Source organism: Halichoeres trimaculatus, unplaced genomic scaffold (genome assembly GCF_033239565.1).
Source record: "Halichoeres trimaculatus isolate MK-OKI-2021-1 unplaced genomic scaffold, fHalTri1.1 fHalTri1_scaffold_20, whole genome shotgun sequence".
NCBI lineage: Eukaryota > Metazoa > Chordata > Actinopteri > Labriformes > Labridae > Halichoeres > Halichoeres trimaculatus.
The window spans coordinates 14,905,602-14,922,654 of NW_027437198.1; the positions used below are offsets into that span (position 1 = coordinate 14,905,602).

The 17,053-nt window shown below is 40.8% G+C and overlaps 2 protein-coding genes across 2 annotated transcripts in view; one reads left to right on the forward strand and one right to left on the reverse strand.

Annotated features, from left to right (window-relative positions):
- The window catches only part of plppr2a (phospholipid phosphatase related 2a), a 146,955-nt gene that overhangs the window by 95,032 nt on the left and 34,870 nt on the right, over nucleotides 1-17,053 (reverse strand). The window lies entirely within an intron of this gene.
- nfil3-6 (nuclear factor, interleukin 3 regulated, member 6) lies at nucleotides 9,409-12,885 on the forward strand. Its single transcript, XM_074696129.1, has 2 exons — nucleotides 9,409-9,666; nucleotides 10,551-12,885. Exon 2 carries the CDS (start codon nucleotides 10,636-10,638, stop codon nucleotides 11,821-11,823), a length of 1,188 nt encoding a protein of 395 aa, XP_074552230.1. The 5' UTR covers nucleotides 9,409-9,666; nucleotides 10,551-10,635; the 3' UTR covers nucleotides 11,824-12,885.

The window sequence follows — 17,053 nt, forward strand, 5'->3', positions numbered from 1 at the left end:
CTCTGTAAACCTTTTGTTACCAAACAGAATCATTCAAATGCCTGGACCCCATTCTACCCTGGCTGTGTGCTCACTTGACACTCACAGAATGTGTTATTAACCCAAACACCAAAACTCCTCCTCATGTTGGGATTTATTGTGAGTTTTATGAGGTGTAGTAAATTTTGACAGAGATTCACATGCTTCCTGAATGAGATTCTGTGGTTTTACAAGTAAATCTGGGATAAATGTGTTATTGCTCGCATAAATTTCACAGTTACAGTAAATTTGGGTTGACATGAAAGAGAAAATTCAGGACTGGGGGGGTATGTTAAACCATAAATCTCTTTTTTTTTTTTTTACACAAAACCTCTTCCTTAAAATTCTTGATGTGCTTGGGTGAACATTTAGAAATGATTTGTGTTTTTTCTTGGCTATAACTTTTGATATGACGTACATGTTTTCTGGAAATGTTGGGATGACAGTGACATGCTTGATTTTTTTTGGATGACAACACAGCTGCTTTGGTACAACCTTGTTACAGAAATAAAACTTAACCATCTGAAGAAGAAAGACTTAACAATCAAATGTGCTTTCTTGACTTAATTCCCCATCCCTACCTGTTCTAAAAAGCATGCATGGAGATTTGTGTGGTTGCTGCACTGACTTTAACACAAGTTACCCCTCGGTTACACACTTTCTCCTCCTTATACAACGTTGTCATCCAGCTGAACCCCTTCATGGTGACAGTTATTATGATTGATCTGAAAAGACATTTGGTTGCACAAGCAAAACCCTGCAGCAACTTAATATTTTTCTAACAACTTCAAAACTATTTTTCAAAAGCATTAAAGAAAATGAGCTCTGTCACACTGTGTACAGTTATGTCCATGTGCAGATTTTCCATTTATTGTGATTAATCCCTTCCCTTTCCCCAGGGACTCTTCCCTTTCAGTGTGCGTAATTTGTTTGATCTGTTTATGAGTATTTCATAAGCTACCCCCCACCCCACCCCACCCCAAAATGATCAAAAGTGGTTGCTTTGGTAACAGTGTGACGTATTTCAGAGACCAAGAATAGAAGCATGAGGAGGAAAGAGGGTCTGGGGTTCTTGTGTTTTGCGTCACTATCAGTCTGTGTGGCTGTCCGAATGTTTTCCTCTCCCGTGTCGAGGGGGCACCAACGCTCAAACGGTGCAGAAATTAGTCTGATTACGGAGCAGTAAGAGGGGTCTCCGCTGGCAGTATTGAAGAGTTCACCCTCCGGTAGCTTCCCAGAGAAAGGAACCCTCCCCTGGCTGCACGCTGAGGTCTTGACTCACAGAGAGGAATAACTGAACTTTCACGAAGAAAATTTATACACTACAGCACTGACAACAAGTCATCAATAAACATATACACGCATGCGCACAGCACACAAACGCACACACTGCTTGTTATGAAACAGCTCCCTCCAAGTAAAAAAAATCTGAGTCCTAGCCTATTTATAGCTCTGCAATACATCTCTCATGTGTATGAGCCTAAGATACTGGCTCTGTGTCTGTGGTATAGATGATCTATTACATAAATATGTTACTGCATACATGTCTCAGGGGAGCCATGATTCATAACATGAGCAGAGCTTCTTAAAGCTGCATTTTTCTTAGTCATCAGCTGGGCAAAAATAGTTTTTGACTTTTTGTTTGCATGCTGAACACAAAGTAAGTACAAAGTAACACCACACATTTGGATTAATGAAATTTAAGGAGAAAACCTCAACATGACAGTTGATATCAGAGACATCTCTGTACTATATATTAGAAGATATGGTTTTTATTACTAAGAAAGGGGAAGAAAGGATCCATTTCCAAAACAAAACTATGTGGATTTAAAGTGGCACTAATCCGAAATATTTTCAAATGATCATTTTGCACTGACTACAAAAACATGAAAGTTTGGGGCATGACCACAAAAGCTGACTGTTCAATAAGATCTGTTGGAAAATTTAACATGAGTAGATCCGTTTCTATGTGTCCACTCTGGTTTCATATAGCTCCATCTTTTGTGTCGGCTGTGAACGTGACACAATGATGCCAGTCTGTTTTCTTCTTCTATGTTGTCATCTTCGCTGGATTGCTGTCCTCAGTCAGTATGTTACAGTCCAACTCAGGTCATAGCTTCATCATGAAGTAACAGTGAGGGATCTGGTCTTGTCTAAATATATATATATGCAGACAAGAGAATTGGACGCCTCACTCCACTTTGATAGGCAGCCCTGCATCCTTTTTTGATAAGTGAAGCTGCAGTCATATCAATGTAGTTTTGATACACCATTCTAAAGATGATAGCCAATATGGATGCAACTGTTACACTTCATGTTTTTTAAACACTATACCTGATAATTCAATTAAAATTCAGTCTACCATGACGCTTTCATCAGCTGTGTTGTGTAAGGGAAGACGCCCCTGTCGTATGATAGAGATGGACGCTGCAAGCTAGGGATAGACTTATTAACGGCCAGGCCGATTATCGGGGCCGATAATTGGCATTTTGGGGCATATCAGCATCTGCCTTTTTTTTAAATCTGATGGCCGATATGAAACCCATTCTGAAACCAACAAAACTGTTGTTTTGACTCTGACACTTCTCAGCACAGAATTTCTCCCTGTCTACACTACGGAAGCCCTAGATGGTCATTTAAAATCAGTCATATAAAACCAAACAGAAAATTAATTCAACTGCATTATAAACTTGTAAGAAGCAGCACAAACTCAATTCTGTCCAGTTTTATTGCAGTTCTATAGAAATTTTGGAAAACTTTTGTTTACTGTAGAAAACTTTAGTGATTTATTTTTTAAGTTTTAATTTAACTTTATAAAACATGCTGCTAAGCATTGGAGCTGTTTAGAAAATATATGCTTGAAGACATTTTATTGCAGTTAAGTGTTGGAGTTTGTATTGTTCAAATTTTTTTGCGCCAATATTTTCACTTTGACTGCAAATTAATATTGTCTTCAACCATCAGTTATCGGCCTCCTTTCCTTCTAATAATCAGAATTGGTATCAGCCCCAAAAAATCCATATCTTTCTCTCTCTAATTTTGGGTGAAATTTGCTCGCACCAAATGCAGAGGTGTGCCAAGACCGCCGGACCAAACCGCAGTTTGATATGGAGTATGCCAGTTTGAATCGGATAGCAATCAAAATGTCTACATATGTCGATTGAGCTATGCTCAGTCCATTCTTGGTCTGACCAAGCTGTTTACATGCACGTAGTCCCATCTCATGCCGACTAAGCTCATAGTCCAATTTCTAAAGCTGTACGCTAATGCACGATGGCTATGTCCACACGTAGCCAGGTATTTTCAAAAACAAGTATCCCCCACATTAGTTTTTAAAAATACTTTTGTCCACATGCAGCGGGTAAATCAGCAGGTGAGTGCAGCTCGAAGCATGCAAAACCTATAATGGGCAGTGTTTTCCAGACATAAAACCCATGCCAGCCAATCAGGATGAGCCCCCGTTGTTCAGCTGTGACATTAAAGAACCAAAAACCATGAAACCATGAGTTTTCCAAAAGCCTTACTTTGGCCAGAGTTTTCAGAAAATATCGTTTTTAGTGACGTAAAGCTGCGGTTTTGTGTGGACAACAGGCGTAAACATATGAAAATATATCCAGTTTCTCACATACCTGGCTATGTGTGGACATGGCCTGAGTGTCTTACTGCCCTCTACTGGTCTAGCAGTGTAGCGCAACATTTTTTTTTTCTTGGTGCGTCACTGGCCTGATTTGCATAATCCTCACAGGACTTCAGGCCTCGGTGAAAATACAGAACATTTCAGTTCCCCCTGGTTGGTGAAAGAACAGTGTACATAATAGCACATCAGAGTAATTATTGATGGAGCCGAGCCCAAAATGATGACAGGGAAAGGGAGTGTAAACAGCTTATCTAAGATTATAATTTAATGTTATAATACAGCACGAGTGTGAACAAGCTCTATCTCTGTTTAATATTCAACATTACTGACAGCCGAGGCAGTAGAGCTTCTTATCTATTATTGCTCTCACTGATTCCCAGCACTGAGTGTTATCATGTTAGATAACGTTACACAGCAGGTGAAATCAGGCCAAGCTGGCATGTTCTTTGATGATACTGTGTTGATGCCACACACTTCCTCTGCACACTGTGTCACTGAGGGAGGATTTTCCACTGAGGCATAATGAAGCAAACACGAACAAAGAACTTTCCTGAATAACATCAGAAGGCAGTAAAAGTTCAGAGGTACCAAAGGACACAGAGGAGAGATGTTCAGAAAAAAAAGCTTTATAGAAAAAGAGAATAAGATGCTACTTTGATGGTGAATACTTTTTCTCCTTGTGACCTTCTTCCTACAGAATCTATCTGTGTCAGCAGAGTGGCAGTCTCCTCTTCTTCGGACTTCCCCTCTGGTCTAGTTCAGAGTTTATTTTGAGCTCATCCCCGCCACCTCCTACCGGCACTTTCGTAACATGCCTTTGCCCGGTCGACTTTAACTAACACCTCTCAGCTCATCTGTCTGACTCTCTATGCCTGTTCTCTCAGAGCCAGTCAGTGCATGTAAACAGTCCTGCTTTGACTCTTGCCTGTGTGACTCACTTGGCAGGAACAGTGCTCAGATATTTATATCTCCCCCTCGTGCCCACCACTGCTGCAGATAGGTTTCACTCCATTACAGATGAATTATTAAAAACCAAGGAGGTAAAAATGGTTTCGAGGGTACTGAATATAAAAATTCAAAAGGCTCCCGGAGTGTAAATTGCTTTTCAGGAGAAAGATTAAATGAATCATCGGTGAGATCTGATGTGATGTGTGCAGACGATGAAGGTCTGTGATCCACATTTGGCAGCCAATGGAGATTTTGTCGTTATATTAAATATCACCTGCAGCATGGAGAGTTAAATGACATAACCAAGATGAAGTACGTCTGCTCTACTTATTCTGACAGCTTCTCAAACAGTAGGCCACATTTCTTATGGAGGCAGGCCCCAGCAGCTAAGTTGACTCAGGTGACAGATGATAGCTGTCCTTATCTGTCCTCCATAACCGAAACAACAACGTGCAACAATGTCCTCTCAGATTGTGACATGAATGTGCTGCAATCAAAAGACTGGATTCTGTAGGAGACTGATGGATCACTAAATTACACTGAACATTAATCAATGCATATCGGTATGTTGCTGTTTCAGAGCCCTGCTCTTCTAAATCACCTCAGTACACAAACACAAGTTCAAACAAGTGAGTTGACCTCAAAGACACCACTTCCCATGAGCACCATCAGTTGTAAGGACATGACTTTTGCGAAGGCATGCATTTGTTTTAAAGCAATTGAATGGAGAGCATATCATTTTAACACCACTTTTCTTACAGGATGCAAAGCGATGAGGTAATTTCTTTATTCGTATTTATGTAACGTCGTTGTTTGAAATGTTTCAAAAAGCAAACTTTGTAAACTCAAATTGTTTTGTAGTTTATTCACCTATCTGTTTAGTGTTACTCACAGCCCTGTGCCCAGAGATGTGGTTACATGTAACATTAGTGAATCCTGTTTATGTCCTGCCGGAGCTTATCTACTAACTCCAACTTCACCAAGTAGAGCAAACGTAACCTGGCTCTTCATTTTATGCATGGAATAGAATGGAATGCATACTATCACAAGTAGTTTAACCTGTGTTTTAAGTTGTGCTGAATGTGACAAAGACCTCAGTTTTCATCTCAGCTCCACACCCTCTCTTTTAAACTCTTTATGGAAGTTCCTTTCGTCTTTACAAATCTCTAAATTTTTCAGTTCAGATATATTAGAGAGTAAATGTATGACTCAAACCATTGTAGATGTTTTCTCAGGAACTTGAGATGTTTTCAGTTGAGGAAACTGTCCTTGTTTACACAGTTATCTGCCACCATTCTGCAGCAGGTCAGAGGTACAAGGTGAGCTGTTCTATAAGACGCTTCACAAGAATTTTAAGAATTCAGGTTGAACTTGTTGAACCTACTTGGTTCCTCCTCTTAGCTTGTTTTCCCACTAAGTCAGTTGGGTGTTACACAGTCCTAACAAACTAGGTCATGCTCAAACTTGGTAAAGCACCAAGAAAAAGAAAACTGTCAACAGTATAAAGAAAAGTGAACTAAAAGAAAACTTTATAAAAAAGAATGTGACAAGAGCAGAAACTTCTTTTCCAAAGTAGAAGTCTTTATAGCCTTCAAACAAATTATTTGACCTTATGGTGGTTCTGCTTTTTTATCTACTTCCAAAGAAACTTGAAGCAAAAACATTTTCTTAAGTAGCTGTTTAGCAAACAAAGATTTCTAAAGCTGCACTAGAAGGATGTAGCAACATTTTTCCTGTTGCATTATCAAAAGAAGAGTGTGATTTTGTGGCTAACTGCCTTGCAAAAGAAAAAAAATCAAAATCATTCTTAGAATAAAAGAAGTCCTTTTTTATACCTTAGCCCCGGATTAAAGTAGCAGTTAAAAAAATAGCTCTGTTAACAAAAATTTAAACATTACATTTAAATGGTGTAGAAACAGGTGCATTTATGAATGTGTTTTTCATGCAGAGCAATTTCAGTCGTTTGAAATATTTCACTTGCATAGTCAAGTTTTTTACTGTCTCTGCTTGTTGACTGTCTGTGTTACGCAAAGGGACCCGCAGTGATCATTAAATTACATATCTGAAAGTCCAGTGAGGTCATGTCCCCATCAGTCATTTATGAGTGCATCTGAGGCTTTAGCCAGGATAAACTCGTCTGATTCATAAAACACAACTAGCATCGCACGTTTTTGTTTTATTTCCACTCTACAACTCTGCAACAAAAGGCTGAAAACTTCAGCAGCCTCACCGTGTGTTGCATCATTGGATGTTTTTGAGGCAGCTCTTAGAGACACAGAGGGTAGCACTGTTGATGCAGAGAATGTACAGCAGATGCAGTTATAGCAGAATCAAATGCAGCACAGAGATAATCTCTGTCCTCCCCTGCTCTCTGCTGGGTTACTAAGCTGCTATCATAAGCTGTCCGAGGTAACAGGAAGACTTTAGGGATCAAATCTGATAAGCTGGACACACCAAAGGCTGAAAATATGAAAAACAAAAATATATGAAATATATTGTTTAAGAACATGAGTTACTGATGGAGTGACTTTAAATGACTTTAACCTCAACAGATCAAAAATGCATTGTTCAACATCAAGAGACTACTCATTTAACCTTTACTGATTTCTTATCGAATTTATCAGCCAAAAAAGCATCCTGTAAACATTTCATAAGAGTTTAAAATGCTCTCTTGGCTGACAACAAAAGAAAAGGAAGAGTATAAAAGAAGCTAGAAATCCTGTTTTCTCAACATACATGTGGGAACATTCATATTAAAGAGTGGTAGGATACTGTACTGTAAATGTACAGGCTAAAGGTCGTCAAACAGGAAGGGCCCCTGGAGTGTATCATTCTGTCAACACGAGCATGTTTGCTCAGAGAGTTGACAAATTTGATATGATACAGTACATGCAGTTCATCGTCCTGTGTGCATACAAAAGTGAAGCACAAACAAGAGTCCACTGTACAAGCAGAGGTCAGCTGAGGCTCTCGGCCTGAACCTCTCGTGCTTGTTTCACTCTCAACACACAAAGCCACGTGTTGCATGCTGCCCAACATACAACTTTTCGTGCCGATCAGCAAACACATGTATCAGACTACATAGCCTCTGTCTGTTCTTACTGCATCTGAATGTTGACTTTGTCGGGCTATTCATAGATTCACTACTTTACTGGAAAGTGGCTGATTTCACGGTGAACTCTGCACATTCTTGGAAACTCCACTGTTACATGGCTCTAAAAAACAAAAGGAGACATTGTTGAAATGGGAAACTTTCATGCTAAAAGGGGACGGTGAAGACTTATCTTGAAAAGTCTTACTTCTAGATCTAAACCTGATTGTCTAACATGAGAATACAGCACCAAAATAGGTTATTTCTTAATGCTATTTCTCAGCTTCCAAATTTGATAGGATGGGTCCGGACTGATTTAAGTCTCTATGACCGGCAAAGTTCAGCAGTGAGGAGAGAGATCTGTGTTTCTCTGCTGAAAACACTATGTTGGACGCAGGAGCTGGACAGTAAAAAAGAAAAAGATGGTTACACAGGAGAGTGATAGAGCATGGGCTAAAAAAGGGCAAAGCTGTTTGTGATAATGTCCATTCCAACCCACAGTCAGCAGTTATTCTGCAGTGGTCTGTTCAAACTTGAGAGTCTATCAATAAAATGAAGAGTGAGGTTACATTTGCTCTGCTTGGTTGATGAGCTCTGACAGGACATAAGGAAGATTCCCATTACGTTTCGGGTTACGAACACGTCTCAGGGCACCAGGCTGTGAGTATCACTTGATATAAATACATTACCTCGTCGCTTTGTATCCAGTGAAAAATTATCTTGAACAAAGAAAAGTAATGTTCAGAGAAGCTCTGCTCTCCTTTCATTTGCTTCAAAACAAACAAGCCTTGGGAAGAGTCACGTCCTTACAATGGGTGCAGCTGCTTATGGGAAACAGTCTTTATCTGGAAAAACACTTGCATTTCCAGATAGTCCTCACAGCCCCTTTAACTCCTTAAAGCTCTTACATCATGACTACTTAGCTGAGTTTGAGAATTACAAGTCTTCAGAGTCTCGCCTCTCCTGCTCCACAAACACTGATGTATATGAACCCTGTCACCTCTAAATTCCTGTGAGCAGCGCCCAATAAGTAATCCCATACCCGGTATGTATATGTGTGTGTGTGTGTGCGTGTGTGTGTGTGTGCGTGTGTGTGTGTGTGTGTGTGTGTGTGTGTGTGTGTGTGTGTGTGTGAGGGGCTATGGGCCACAGGGTTCTCAGTATGTTCAGCGTTTACTCTATAGATGTGTTCGGAGTATTGAAAAAGAAATGTGGGCATGAATGCTGATTCATTTTTCATGGAAAAAATTGCCAGTAGACAAATATGTACTGCATGTTGTCTTGCACTAACTTACTGATGGTGAAGGGAACAAAACCCCTGATAGTGACCATCATTTCTCATTCACAGATGAACAGAAAATAATTTCTGTGATTTATGATAAAGCTACTACAAAACACCTCTGATACAACAGATGAAACAGAGCTCATAAAGGGATATCTGTAAGTGTTGGACGTTATAGAAGCCGTATTATCTCCACATCTGAGTTATTTATGAGTTAAGTTCTTGTTTCGTCTGAACATGCCGGGCGAGAAAGTAAAGAGCCACATCGGGCCACGTTTTTGTTGTGAGCAGATTATCTGTCCCAGAGGGCGGGGCGAACGAGGTCAATGGATGACGATGGTGATGATCGCGACGATGATGATGATGATGCCCGAACTGCAATGTTATGTAGAAGCCGATAGGAGCTTTCCCTCGGACGGCGGAGGGAGGGGGGAGAGGGAGGAGGGCGGTCTCAAAAACACACACAAAAAGGGCCTCGCTTGGTTCAAGTGAGGATAGGGACCGTCCTGAGCTGAACTCAACATTACAAATAGGAGCAGCGCTATTCCAAGTGGAGCAGAGTGGATATACGCCGCACACTTGATAATATTAAGTAACAGAGAGGAGTGGATCTGCAGAGTGAGCCCGGAGAGGGAGACAGAGACGAGAAGCGGTGGACAAACCAGCAGTGGGAATCGCTGTTCTTTATCGGTAAGTCTTTTAGTTTTCTACATAGAGCTTTCTGTATGTTTATTTAAAAGTGAAAACATTATGTTATACCGCTTGACTTTCATTTTGACAACAAGGAAACGAGAGATGAAGAATTAGAAAAAATGTTTAACTCATTCAGCTAAAGTATTCAAACTTACACTCAAAATTACGCGTTTCGTAATGTTACAGCTGGTGCATTAACTTTGTTGAATGGTGTTATTTAAAAATTTAATTAAAGTAACCGTGCACTACTTTTTTAACCGCTCGTGTTTGAAAGCGTTAAACCGCATTTTCCTGCAAGAGCAAAAACATTTGTTCAATTATTCGATCACATGCAAAAATAGCAAATCTGTGAGGAAAAGCTCAACTTTAAATTGCCTGTTGGTCGACTAGAAACTTCAACATGCCGATGATGCTTATTACATTATTACACCCCAGCAGTGAGGTCAGCTCACATAACCGACCGGAGATCAGCATGTTCCTGTCAGACATGTAGGTCAGTGCCAATGAGGCGTCTAACAGTGTTACCATGAGCCGGCCGGGGAGGACTTCATTGGTGGTGATATGAACATGAATGTAGAGAAACACAGAAGATTTTACAGATTTTTGACAAAATATATGATATAATGGAAATTGCACAATTTCTCGATGTCAGGATTTATTTTGAAACAGTGTGCAAATAGTGACGCCAGAAGCCTGCTAGCTCATTGGCTGTGTCTGAATTATACCCCGCCCCCATATTGAGCATATAATGAGGCTTACATGGTTATGGTACATATTGCTCCCGTTTTATTGGAGAAATGTTACATAATATTGTGTTGTAATGCCTCTTGCGTAACCACTAAACCTTTCTCCTTCTTTTCTCCCCCAACTTTCATCACTAGGTGGCACTGTTGTTGCGTCATAAAAGACCAGAAGCTCTCCCCTCTGAACAGAGATATATAAGTCACTTCACACCAGAGAGGCACAATGTTCGGAGAGGAGTCCCAGATGAGGGGCCAGCAGGACATGGCAGTGCTACAGACGCTGGAGCCAGCAGCAGCGACTTCAGGTGATTCCTTCACTGATGAAGCCGTGTCCATCATGACCTCCAGCAGCATGCTGGCCCGTTCCCTACTGGGTCGTAGCCCTGCTGTCAAGCGAAAAGAGAGCCCATCTTCCAGCACCCGCCGCAAGCGTGAGTTTATCCCCGTTGACAAAAAGGATGACGGCTACTGGGACAAGAGGAGGAAGAACAATGAGGCAGCGAAGCGCTCACGGGAGAAGAGGCGTGTTAATGACATGGTTCTGGAGAGCCGCGTTCTGGCTCTGCTGGAAGAAAATGCTCGTCTCAGGGCTGAGCTGCTGGCTCTGAAGTTTCGCTTTGGCCTCGTCAAAGATACCTCCAACACCACCCTTCTGCCTCTCCCAACAGCTCCTCACCATAACACTCAAACTGTGACTCCCCACTATTACCTCCAGAGAGGTGATGGAAGCCTCCCTAACCCTCCAGTCTCACACCCCATCTCCCAGCCGAGCCAGCTGAGCAGCAGAGGATCCAGAGACGGTGGGAACATGTCAGAGGACTCAGGGTTTTCCACACCAGGCGGCTCCAGCGTGGGCAGCCCAATTTTCTTTGAAGACCGTCTGAGTGATCATGGGAAATTATCACCACACAGTGCAGAGGAGGTGGGCTATGACCTCCACCACTCTCCTGACATCCATCACACTGCTGTGATCTCTGGAGAGAAGCTGGACCAGGCCGAAGCCATGAAAAACCTTCCTCACAAGTTACGCTTCAAGATGCCGAGCAGTGGCGATCTGAGCGATGCTACAACAGATAACGCCAGGCGCAGCCCAACACTTTTCACAGGGGGGCGGGAAGGTCCAAGAGAGATGTCAAAAGGACTCAGTGGGGGTGAGATGGGAGCAGGGCACTGCACCAGCCCTTGGCTTCAGCAGCTGGAAGGGGAAGAGGGCAGAAGGGGGAGGTTATCTCCTCAATACAACACCTCAGCTTCTGGATACAATGTCCAGACTTCTCCTACACAAGGACCGACAGAGATCCAGTACAAGACTGAGAACACTCACCTAAAGTCCCAGCTCAACTCTCTGAGCGAGGAGGTGGCTCAGCTAAAGAAGCTTTTCACAGAGCAGCTCATGGCCAAAGTTAACTGAGGGCTGAGTTAGTGAGTCAGAGACTGCCAACGTCAGGACTTCTTAAAACAAACTCAGCGAGCACAAAAACAGAACTGAGAAGGACTGAACTCAACATTTGAGTTAACAAACTTTTAATAACGTGTGGAATTTTGTTCAAATACTGTGTTATATTGTAACATTCATCTCATAACCTGCTGTTTATAAACTACTACGTCTCAGCACCAATCAGTGTTGCTCAGATAGGAAGTCTCATCTGTAAAAGTGTCAAGTGTTAGTTTCCCTGTTGCATACACTGTGATAACTGAACGCTCAAGGAACTGTTTACACCACATTGTTCAAAACCAACACTGTTGCTCACTTCACGTGCCCACACATTGGGTCCTATAAGTTCTGAAGCCAGTACATCAAAAACACACGTACAGTAAGTGAATACTTGTATTTGAGTGATGGCATATTGCACATTTTGCACCACTAAGCCGAGACTGGTACAAGGTGTAATTTCAGGCAGACAGATGGTAGGTACAAAACAAATAAACTTTCTGTCAAATTAGATCTAAAAAAAGACAAAAGTTCATTTTTCACATACTGTATTTATCAATACTTGTTTTGTGTCACGTGCAGGACCTCCTCACTGTTATATGTACTGTGTTAAGTGTTTCACATCTCACTGGGCTCACAAAGATTTTATTACCACCATGTTAATCCTCACAGAGGTGATAAAGAGGATTTGACTTCTGCTGTCTTCATGTGTATTTTAATATCAAAAATAAAATAAAAACTTGTCAGAACCCCTTTGTTGTGATGAGTTATTACTTCTTCTTCTAGGATCTCTCAAGATTACGTAAAACCTGGTGATGATTGCATCATCAGGGATCCCCAAAGTGTGGTCATACACTTTTATTAAGTGAGTACATAATTAAATTAAGACAAAGCAAAAGCAGAAACATGACCTTAGATACACTGCATTAAACATAACTCTCCAGGTTAGTTACGTGAGCCTTTGTATTATTCCTCAATAACAGGTGATGACAGAATACATCACTGAGATGAAGTGAGGATAAGGCTGTGTCAACAAGTGCTGACAAATGCAGGTGTGGAGGGGAGTCAAGCATTCAGGTCCTGCAGGCAGATAGAGACACAGACAGTGGGTGTGTCAGTTATTTCTCAACAGCTCAGACACCGACAATACCTGACATTTGTAATCACAACAGTAGGAGGGTAATCCAGGACAGAGCAATGGTTCCGGTCACGTACAGTCTTCATAATGTTAGCTCTGGCTGGTTTGAAATTCCTCTGTTGTCATTATGTGCATAAAGTCAACAGAAACATGTCGACTTGACTGCTTTTCAGCAAACTAGTGGCGCAATTAAGAAAGGAACATGTTAGATTGGATGCAGCAGGGGGCAGCAGAGACCAAAACTTTGGCTTCATCTTGGAGCTGCAGAGTTTGTTTCAACATTTACCAGAAGATATGAATCATAGCATTAATCATGGCTATTTTTACTGTACCTGCTGTTTATAAAGTAAAACAGAACCGTCACTACTGATAATTAAAATTAAAAGTTCTGCATATCATTTTTTGTACCAGTAGAAACTGATAACTGTTACAACAGGCACCACATAGATTGTTGTGCTGATTTAATTCCTGGTTTTAATGATATATTTATTTGATGAGCCAGCAGCTTTGTTGACAATGATAGGCTTCTACATTGTTCAAAAGAGAATAATGGCAGTGAGATCAACACAAGAATCTGTTGTGCTTAGGGCTGTAGTGACCTAAAGTGACCTTCAAGGTTTTATCTGAAAATTTAACGCTTGTTTTGGTCAGTGAAAGATGTTTGACATTATCATGCCAGCTTGACTAGTCTTATTCACAGCAAAAAATAAATAAAATAAAGAAATGAGCTGGCAGGTAAATTTGGCTCCTATCAAGTCCAATCAGACATTTTCTTTTATTAAAAATATATAAACATTTGCTTAGATTTCAGTTTCTTGCTGTGTTTATGTCTTGGCTACCAGTGCCTCACAAGGTGGCCCCTTCAGATCTTACACAGGTAAAAATTAAGGCATACTGTTCATTCTAAACAGTGTAGGCATGCAGAAGTTGGTGCAATGGCATTTTTTATTTTCTTCAAAAATTCAATATGGCATTTTTTTGTCATTTTATCAAGTAATTATGGTAATTTTTTTCTAACACTGGTATTTGAAATGAACTTTAAATTTTTACATTTTTTTGTTATCTATTAGAAAATATACAGCTTTTAGTTGGGTGGCCTGTTTGTGACCCACCCAGAGCTGAAGAATACAAACGGACAGTGTTTCTCCTATAAATGGAAAAAAAAAAAATCAACGTTTTAATTTATAAATACACTATGAGTGAACTAAAAAATGCCTGAGGTAAAATGAAACCGTAAAAGAAAGGCAGGTGCTGCAGGTGTGGATATTGGAGAGAGGAGGGGATCTGATTCAATGAATCCACCGCAACATGCTGCTTTTCTGCTACCATACTCACCCTCATCCATAAAAAAACAACCCTAACCCCCATCCCCCTCCCCCAATTCTGTTCTCCCCCCTTTTTTTTTAAACAGGGAAGGATAAAGCCTGTTGCTAGGCAGGCAGTGCGACAGTTGCCATGGGAACGCTTGCAGACATAGCTGGAAGGGGGAAAATTATTGGGTGGGGTAGGGATAAGGAAAGGGTGCAAAAGAAGAGCATGAGTGATGCAGAGAGAGGCTGTGTGTGTGTGTGTGTGTGTGTGTGTGTGTGTGTGTGTGTGTGTGTGTGTGTGTGTGTGTGTGTGTGTGTGTGTGTGTGTGTGATTCATGGGGGGAGGGGGAGCCAAGTTCATGGCCAATGCCTCTGCTCTATCAGTGCTGTTTGTCTCCTCCAGCGACAGAAGGAGACAAAAGGGTGCAAAGGAATGGGGGATCCTTATTTAGCTCAAATTGGAGAATTGGAGTCACCGCATGCAGGGTTGCCCTCTGATGATGCAGTGTCCAGGGATGTGGGTGTGAGGTGAATGATAAGAATAAGATTCTGCTTTGAAAAAAGCAACTGCTGTGGCATTTCACAAAGCATTACTAAAACAAAAACAGAAATTATCACAGTGTTTGATCAAGACCAACACGTGAGTCTTTTTTTTAAGTAATGAATAAATTTTTACCACATTTCAAATGAACAAAGCACAACAGTGATCAAGCAACTCACTACAATGAATGCAAACGTGTGTTACAGTTTTACGACATAACATCTTTGATGGAATCGTGTGGCACGTTCACACTACAAGACACCCCCTTTCACTCCCATGCAAAAGATAGCACAGCCTTGAACATAAAAGGTGATAATGAAAAGCAGCATCTGCAGAAGACGTCAGCATCAAGGTAGTTTTTTTTTTTTTTTTTCAGTTTAAATCAGAGCGTGGATGATACTATGTGCGGCACGCTCATTGGGACAGTAAGCAGACCTGAAGTAGCACGGAGGAAGATGCTATCTGACACGTGCACCAAAATCAGTTTCAGTCCAAACTCACTTCATGTAAGGGCAATAGCTCCACTGCTTTCCACCAACAATTTAATAGGAGCTGCCCTAAATATTTACTAACTTAGGTCACTTCTCAGAACACTCGATAACACCGTTTCCCAGCATGCTGCTGTGATAAAAAGACACCCAACTGCTTCAGCTTGTCCAACAGCTTGATCTGCAATCAAAAAATTAACGGTGCTTGAATCAGAGTCGTTTTGCACAAAATGCTTTAAAAAGCTTCATCAACACGCTTACCTGCAAACATGACTCACATTCCTGCGAGCGCTCAAGACGTATCAACACAAATGCTCTGCCTTTAGACCAGAGCAGTGAGTTTGAGTTCCTGGTATTCCACGTGTTGCAACAATACAACAGAAAGTGTGTGTGTCAGGGAAGTTACAGTAAAGCAAAAGATATGCAGCTGTTCATTCAGAACAATTCCACAGGAGTTCCTTTCTATAAAACAATTAAAACTCATGTTTGTCTAATGGTGCGTCATTAACTTGTTACAGATAATTGCTTCTGCATTCATTTTGTTTTTGAGGAGCTAACGTAAGTGTCATTATTCTTTTCACAGGTGTTAGGTGCAGTTGACACCAGTGTTATTCCAGCAATTCAGGGACTTTATAAAAATTTGGCTGACAAAAAAAACCCTTGGTGGTATCAGTGCTGGTATGCTGTCTTTTGTTTTAATACTGAATCAAGCAGCATCTCCATATGTTTTCTGTGATTTTACATGTTACCCTTGTGTTGTCCTCCTAATTGCCATACACTCTTTGTCCCCTGGGGTCAAAATGACTCTGGCTTAATCTGACTTATATTTCAGGTATGTAGAACAAGTTGTCATCAATTCTGTGTTACACCTTTGATCTTACCTCAGTCCAACGCATTACCATAATTTTAAGAGCCAATAGACCTTGTTTTGAAAAGTAGCCTATAGCCTTTTTTTGATAGCAAAAGATGTCATTTGTGGTCAGAATGACCCAAGAGCACAACACAAGGGTTTATCAAGCTTAAAGCTAGGGATGGGTACCGAATGAGGTACGTTTATGGATACCGACTGAATTCTGTCAGAAGTACGGGTTACCCATTCGAGCAAAAGCGAAAGCTACCAAAATTAGGTACCTAAATGCATCTTTGTGACAGTGAGAGAGTGGAGGATTAGGGGATTTTCTGTGCTGGACATGAACACAAGATTGCAAGGTTACATATCTGACAATAAATATGTTAAGTTGAAAAATATATATTTCATTTTAAAACAAATTGTTATTTTTTACCACATACACAAAAAAGTACCGCAAATTGGTACCGTTGAGCACCAGCAATGATTACCAGGTACCGGGCATTAGTACCACATCGTTTCAAATGTAAAAGGTACCCATCCCTACATAAAACAGGTGTAAACAAAATCACTTTCAGATATTAGATTGGCTCTGTTCTGATGGTTCAACCCTGTCTTCTAAGTAGTTTTTACCTGATTCTTGCCAAACTTTTCCCCCTTGGCTATACAAACATACCCTTTTGTTATTATTTCTGACTATGAAAGCAAAAGGTGTGCTTTCTTACCATTAACCATAAATAGATAAAACACAATGAACCATAATGAACACGTTTCCATTCCTCCTGCTATCCTCTGATTTAAAAAAATACTACAGTGCTGTTGCTACTCCAACTTACTCTGCTGCTGACAGATTCACTTATGTTTCAGTTTGGTTGTATTTCAGTC

What these genes read in the sequence shown, in the direction of transcription:
- nfil3-6 (XM_074696129.1), top strand. Translation starts at nt 10,636, where the DNA reads ATGTTCGGAGAGGAGTCCCAGATGAGGGGCCAGCAGGACATGGCAGTG.